Raw genomic sequence first — 6,660 nt, 5'->3', positions numbered from 1 at the left:
TTGTTGCTGTTGTTTACTTGTTTGTCTCCTCAAAAGAATGTGATTTCTAGGAGAGAGAGGGAGTTTGTCTACTTTGCACACTGTTGAATCCCATAACCTAGGGCAGTGCCTGAGACATTGCAGGTGTTAAATATCCACGGAATGAACAAATAAGTGAATGAATTAAAGTCAGATGACTAAGGGGTCACCTCTATGACCTGCACCTTCTTTCAGCAACCTGCACCCTATGAGAAATATGCAATTGGCCAAAGTGTCCCCCAATGCAGTTGCTGATTACCATATTTGCACAATTGTTACTGTCAGTGCTTCGCATTTACATTAGGGCAGTATGATTTTCAATGCAGTTTCTATTTTTATTTCGGAGAACCCTCACAAGAATATTCTCCCATTTTGCTGAGGCCTGGGGAGGATGCACACGGAGCTGAGCCAGTCCTTGCTTGGCCCTAGTTTGCTTGCAGAGACCGGCAGAGAGTGATACTGGCAACCACAGTGGTAAAACACTGTGTCCTCACTGGAAAACTGGCCTCCTGGAAGGGCTGGAAGCGACCACCCTTGACTGCTCTGACTGTGGTGGGCCGGGTCCTCTCCGTCTCGTTCCTAGCTGTAAGGGCTTCCTTGACAAGAGTCCAGTCCCTCTCGGGGCTTATCAGTTCGGGGGGGCTGTTGCCGGCTGTCCCGTCAACTCTTTTTCTCTGGTTGGGAGGCCTCCCTGAACACCAGAAAAGGGGCTCCGTGACCAGGAACGACTACGTCGGCAGTGTCTAGGACCCTCTTCCGGCTCCGCTCCTGGGCCACCGGGTCTTCGCTCAGCGCCTGCCACGAATCCTCGTCCCCATCGCGCTCAAACACATCGCCCGCCACCACCACGGTGCCCAGGGCCGTGCCCGCCACCACCACGCTCACGTCCCGCTGGCCCCCGTGGCCCGGCGTGGCCCACACCTCGAGCCCGGGCCCCAGCTGCAGGGGCCGCTCCTCACCCAGCCCATGGGGCAGGTAGAGGCCCCCGGGGAGGCAGAAGTCGTGCGAGACCAGCAGAGCCGCGCCCGGAAACAGCCCCAGGTTCCCGATATGGTCTGAGTGCCCGTGGGTCCCCACCACAAGAGTCACGTCTCCCGGGGACACGCCCTGTCCCGCCAGGGCCCCCAGTAGCGCCTCCCGAGCCCAGGGGCCCCCGGTGTCCACGAGGATGGGGCCACGGGCCGCCTCCTCCAGGGTGGTCTTCGCGCCGCCGCCTCCGCACGGGGACTCTTGCTGGCCAGAGGCCGGGCCCCAGGCCTGGGGCAGGACAAGGGTCACAGAGCCGTCGGCGCGCACGGCGTCATCCACGCCCTCGGGCTCCGCGTAGCCCTGCAGCAGAACCACGACCGAGTAGGAGTCACCGGGCACCAGCAGAGGTGCCCCGCCGCGCAGCGGCTCGGTCCGCACTAGGCTGCTCATGGCAGGGAGGGACGGGCTGGAGAGAAAGGAACTGGGGCTGTAGGCGACCGTCCAGGAGCGCCGCGTCCCAGCACACGCCGCGCCCGCCACTAGTCAAGTGGCACCTTCCAAGTCTCAGTTCTTTGGCACCCTCAACCCCCTGCCGAAGACGGTAGCGGCCCAGCTTGCTTTCCCACGTGAGTCCGCCCCGCTCCGCTAGTCTCGGGCAGGTCCTCCCTCGTCACCCTCCAAAGGACAGCCTTACTTCCCTCTCTCACCCTAGGCGCGCTCTCCCCTGGACCTAGCCGTATCGCCTCTTCTAAGTTTTACTTCACTCGAAGAAAACGCAGAAGTCGTAAAAGCGCAGGGAATTTTGTCCTCTACGAGCTCCCGTACACCGTGCTACGGTGGCCGAAACGGCACCACGCATTGGACTTTAATTCCGGCGCCTTCCTCAAACTGCCCCAAGGGAGGCTGCTCAGAGTCCAGCTTCGACACTGTTCTCGGTCCCTGTCCCCTTGGGCTGCAAAATTATCAAGCACCGTTATTTTCTAACAGGACGGCGGCCAATGGCCCTCTCTATTCTTTGGGCGCTGCTTCATTGATCAGCTACAATGTGTGCACGGCTGTTGTTTGAAACTTTGGGCCCAGCTGGTATTTAAAGAAAAAAAAGTTTAATAGCGATATAGAAAATTTAGCACCTGTGAAATTATCTGGTGGGCCCTCGGTTAAGTTAATTTGAAGTAGCCCAAGTGTCTACCCCACCTAACTTACCAGCATCACCTTGCCCCCACCCAGTGCCCTATTCTCGTTCACGGTTTGCTGGCATGTAGCCCCCCAACGCAGACAGTAGATATAGGTCCTGGAGGATGTCTGTTCTGGCCTCTTCCTCGTAAGGGCCTAAAAACAGACCCTGAGGGGCAAAGTAACTTTCCCAAGAAAATACACAGCTCCAACGCCACGGCCACCGCTGACCTCTAGGTGGGGGTGGGGAGCAGTAGGGACATTAAAAGAGGAAAGACTTAAGTAATGTCACCATACACTTGCCAGTTAAGGGGGCTGGATGGCAGGCAGAGGGTCCACCTGTAGGGGCAGGACTTCTACCTGCAGCTCTCACCTTTCTACCCATAGATGCTGCATCACCAGGATCCTGCCTGACATCAGATGGGAGAGAACAGCTCTAAGCTTTGGGGTGGGGTCACACACACAGACACACACCCTGAAAACTGTGGGGCAGGGAGAGCTCAGACTTCAGAGGGTTCTTCTCCATGATCCCTGCCCCTCCTGGGGGCTCAAAGGCAGGGGTCAAAGATCCTCTGGGTCATGCTTGGGGTGGCCTGGTGCCTTGGTCAACTTTTCTCCCTCCTCCTCTTCCTCCTCCTCCTCTTCTTCCTCCTCCTCTTTGGTCTTCTCTTGCCCATCTGTAATCTTCTCCTTTCCAGTCCAAGTTTCCTGTAGACATGCTAGGTTGGGTGAGAGAACACAATGTAGATATTGGTCCTGGAGGTAGGGGAGGCTGTAGCCTGGCAGGAGAGGAGCCTAACCCCCACACTTACCAGTTTCAGCAGCTGGGAGCACATGACCTTCACAGAGAAAATGCTGTAGGGGCTGCTCCTGATGGTGGAAGTACCAGTCTCCAACAACATCTTCAAACTCCTCCAGCATCGTCTCACACTGGTCAAATGGAAGGGCTAGAAGAGTATCTGCTCTGCTGGGCTTTGGAAGTCCTCCTCTCTGCTCTCCACTCCCTGCCTGTCTCCCTGACTCCACTTGACTAACTTTGGAGAGGCAGGTAGCCAGGAGGTTAGGCTTGGCTTACTAGATATGTGATCCTCATTCATTCAACAAACACTTACTAGCACCTACTCGGCCAAGGAGGTTATTAAATTCTGAGTCTCAGCTTCTCACCTGTAAAGTGGGAAATGTTAACAGGACCTACCACATCATGGTGTTGTAAGGGGAAATGAGGCAGCAGCTAGAAAGTATGTGGCCAAGAATTTGGCACATAGTAGGTGCTCAATAGGTGGTGGTGGATTTATTGGCCTCTGTTGTTACTTCTTGATCTGCCACTTTAGTCAATGACACAATCCTCACTCTGCCCCCTTCTCCCTGCTCAGAGGTGGATGTCCCCTCAGTCAAATCCTAGGACCTAACTCCCCTCTCAGGTTCCCTTGTCTCCTCCCTAAACACAGCACAGTATCTTATCCTACCTGCTCCTTTTTTTTTTTTTTTTTTTTTGAGACAGAGTCTCACTCTGTTGCCTGGGCTAGAATGCCATGGTATCAGCCTAGCTCACAGCAACCTCAAACTCCGGGGCTCAGCAATCCTTCTGCCTCAGCCTCCCAGTAACTGGGACTCCTACCTGCTTCTTGAGCAACGTGACCTCCACGCTGGGCTCGTCCCATAGCTCCAAAGGGATCCCCAGATCCACCTTCACCCCCTTCTGCACTAGGCCTTTCAGCGTTGCCATGGTCTGACTCTGACCCTAAGAGAGGAAGAATTTGGTATCAGTCCAGCCCACCACCCCACCTCTTCCTTCTCCTTTCTGCCATATCAGTTTTGTCAAGTACTAGAAACTCAGGAGTGAGTTCCACAAGGGTAAGATGAGGGAGCCTGACAATGAGAAGGGGACACTCCAGAGCTGGAGGGAAATGAGCAGATATCTCTTGAGGACCTCAGGGGATGTAGGTCTTTGTTTCTGAGAAGTGGGGTCCTGCCTCGGGGGAGGGTCTGACCTTGGCATATCTCAATGAGCCCTTGCGCTCGGCATGAACACTGTAATCCAGGATCCGCTCACATAAATTCTCCAAGGCCTCTTCCAGCCTTGTCTCTCTGTGGGAAGAGCAGACACAAAGATTCCTTGGACATTGTAGGAACTGCCAAGGCTCCTCTGGGGGTTGGAAGGTGGAGGAGCACCAAGAAGGACTCACGAAACACTGTAAGGCACGTGTCTCTTTCTCTTGCCTGTGTCCAGCACCTGACCCAGCTCCAGCACCTCTCGAGATCGGCCAGTGCGACTCAGCTCCTCCTGCAGCTCTGTGCTCAGCAACTTACACACTGGTGGGGAGGAGAGAGGTCCAAGGGGAAGTGAGAAACAAGCAAACATAGCAGCAGTTCATTCTGCAGATGATGAAAGGCAGCAGAGCATTCAAGTGCAGAATGGAGCCAGGCAGAGACTGGGTTGGAATCCTGGCTCAGCCACTTAGCAGCTGTGTGACAATCTTGCTGTGCCTCTGTTTCTTCATCTCTAAAATGGGATAATAGTATGTCTCTCAAAGGGCTGTGGTGAGAATTAAATCAAAATATGTAAAGCCTTTAACGTAGTGGGTACTGAATAAATGTTTGCTGTTATTCTGCTGTTATTTGTTAAACTTCTTTATACACAATAACAATATAGAGGGCAATAAGATTCACTATCTCTATCCATGGGACACTGTCAATATAGTTGGGGACAGATAAACCAATGATGACAATATAGTGTGATAGACTGTATACCAGGGGTTAAGACCAAGAGACTTAATCTCATTAAGAAATGCAAAATTCATTCAATGGTCACTTATTGACTTTCTACTAGCCTTTAATTTCCTTAAGGGTGAGCATCATGTCTGTTCCACTACTGTCTTTCCAGCACCTAGCACGTGACCTGGCATGTGGTGAGTCCCAAGAAAGAGAATGACCCACACAGAAGTGACAAACTAACTAAACACAGGCAAAGTAACAACAGTGCTTAAACTATGCCCAGCACTATGCTAGGACCTGGGATACACAAGCACTCCCCTTTGCTCCAGGGGCTTACAACATAGTGGGAGGTGACAGATAAGGAAGAAGGCTTCCAAAGGAGGTGACACATTTAAACTGGTTCTTGAAGAGTGGATAGGAGCTTATGAAATACAGAAGGGAGAAACAGCAAAGGCACAGAGGTGTAAAAGGACAAGGCATGCTCAGTGACCACCGAGAAAATCAGTGTGGCTGAAGCATGGGCACTTTAGAGATATGGGGGTGGCAGTATGGAAATGTAAGAAAGTTTGGGACCATACCACAAAGAGACTTATATGCAAGTCCTGAGAAACACTGATACTGAAATGTAGTGGAAGGTGAGGCGAAGAGAAAAAGAATTTCAGAAAGAAATTTAAAGTCAGGCAACAAGCTGGGGAACCAGGGCACTCAACAATCCAACTTTAAAATGCTCCCTCTCCACTGGGCCCCACACTAATGCAGGCACGGAAGATGCTGCTTGCTGTAAAATCCGTACAGTACACACTCTCTGCAAAGCCTCACACCGACGGGGCACCTCCCCTAGTTGTGTGGCCTCCCCCTCTTTTGTTTATGAGCTTCAAGGGCTGAGTTACTCACCCTCACACCCCCTCAGGAGGGAGTGGGGCCTGTAATTTGGGAGCGTCTCTGCCAGGGTGGGGCACAGGACGTCCACAAGATATGAGCCTCATACCTCGCTCCTGCAGGCTCTCCAGATTTAGGTCTGGTGACATCTGGGAAACACTAAAGATGCTCGGTAGAGTTGGTCTTGGGCAGGCAGTCCTTGAACTACAGTTCCCACAATCCACTGGGGCTCAAGCCAGCAAGAAAAAGCGGGCTTCCTCTGGATGTGTCATGGGAATTGTAGTGCCGTAGTTTTTTGGGGTGGGCACTATCCGTTCCCTCCCTTGACCCCATTCCGCCAAGCTCCAGCAGAACCTCCTCAGGCCTTCCAAGAGGTCGAGTGACCCACCCATCACAGTTCATTAGGTCTGGCCTGGACCAAGAAGGTGTGGCAGGGCGATGCAAATGGGGGCTACCCCCTTTAGATACCTTCGCATTTGCTGGGCAAGCGTTCCGTGTCATCGTCGTCCTTCGGCGTCCCAGCCCAAGTCCCGTACACGACCAAAAGGAAAAGCAATAGTCCCAACCGCACAGGTCCCATGACAAAGCGCTGTCCACAAACAACCACCGCTTGCCTTCAAACCAACTTCGGGAAGGCAGTGGGCCCTTTAAATTTAGAGGCGGTAGACGGCAACCTTAAATTAAAAAAAAAAAAAAAAAAAAAAAAAAAAAAGGCTGGGCGCGGTGGCTCAGGCCTGTAATCCCAGCCCTCTGGGAGGCCGAGGCGGGTGGATTGCTCAAGGTCAGGAGTTCGAGACCAGCCTGAGCGAGACCCCCGTCTCTACTAAAAATAGAAAGAAATTATCTGGACAACTAAAAATATGTATAGAAAAAATTAGCCGGGCATGGTGGCGCATGCCTGTAGTC

The 6,660-nt window shown here is 52.9% G+C and overlaps 2 protein-coding genes across 2 annotated transcripts; both read right to left on the bottom strand.

Moving 5' to 3' along the window:
- Positions 1–329: 329 nt before the first annotated feature.
- On the bottom strand, positions 330–2,012 carry MBLAC1 (metallo-beta-lactamase domain containing 1). Its single transcript, XM_045541409.1, has 2 exons — positions 1,695–2,012; positions 330–1,453 (listed from the first exon to the last, which is right to left on the bottom strand). Exon 2 carries the CDS (start codon positions 1,435–1,437, stop codon positions 679–681), a length of 759 nt encoding a protein of 252 aa, XP_045397365.1. The 5' UTR covers positions 1,438–1,453; positions 1,695–2,012; the 3' UTR covers positions 330–678.
- Positions 2,013–2,068: 56 nt separating this feature from the next.
- CNPY4 (canopy FGF signaling regulator 4) lies at positions 2,069–6,452 on the bottom strand. The gene is made up of 6 exons (XM_045541410.1): positions 6,223–6,452; positions 4,347–4,473; positions 4,152–4,248; positions 3,779–3,901; positions 2,973–3,090; positions 2,069–2,879 (listed from the first exon to the last, which is right to left on the bottom strand). Exons 1-6 carry the CDS (start codon positions 6,332–6,334, stop codon positions 2,722–2,724), a joined length of 735 nt encoding a protein of 244 aa, XP_045397366.1. The 5' UTR covers positions 6,335–6,452; the 3' UTR covers positions 2,069–2,721.
- Between the last annotated feature and the right edge of the window lie 208 nt (positions 6,453–6,660).

Source organism: Lemur catta, chromosome 2, assembly GCF_020740605.2.
Source record: "Lemur catta isolate mLemCat1 chromosome 2, mLemCat1.pri, whole genome shotgun sequence".
NCBI classification, from domain to species: Eukaryota; Metazoa; Chordata; class Mammalia; order Primates; family Lemuridae; genus Lemur; species Lemur catta.
Note: the sequence above shows the minus strand (reverse complement) of the source record. Positions and strands in the feature narration are given on the sequence as shown.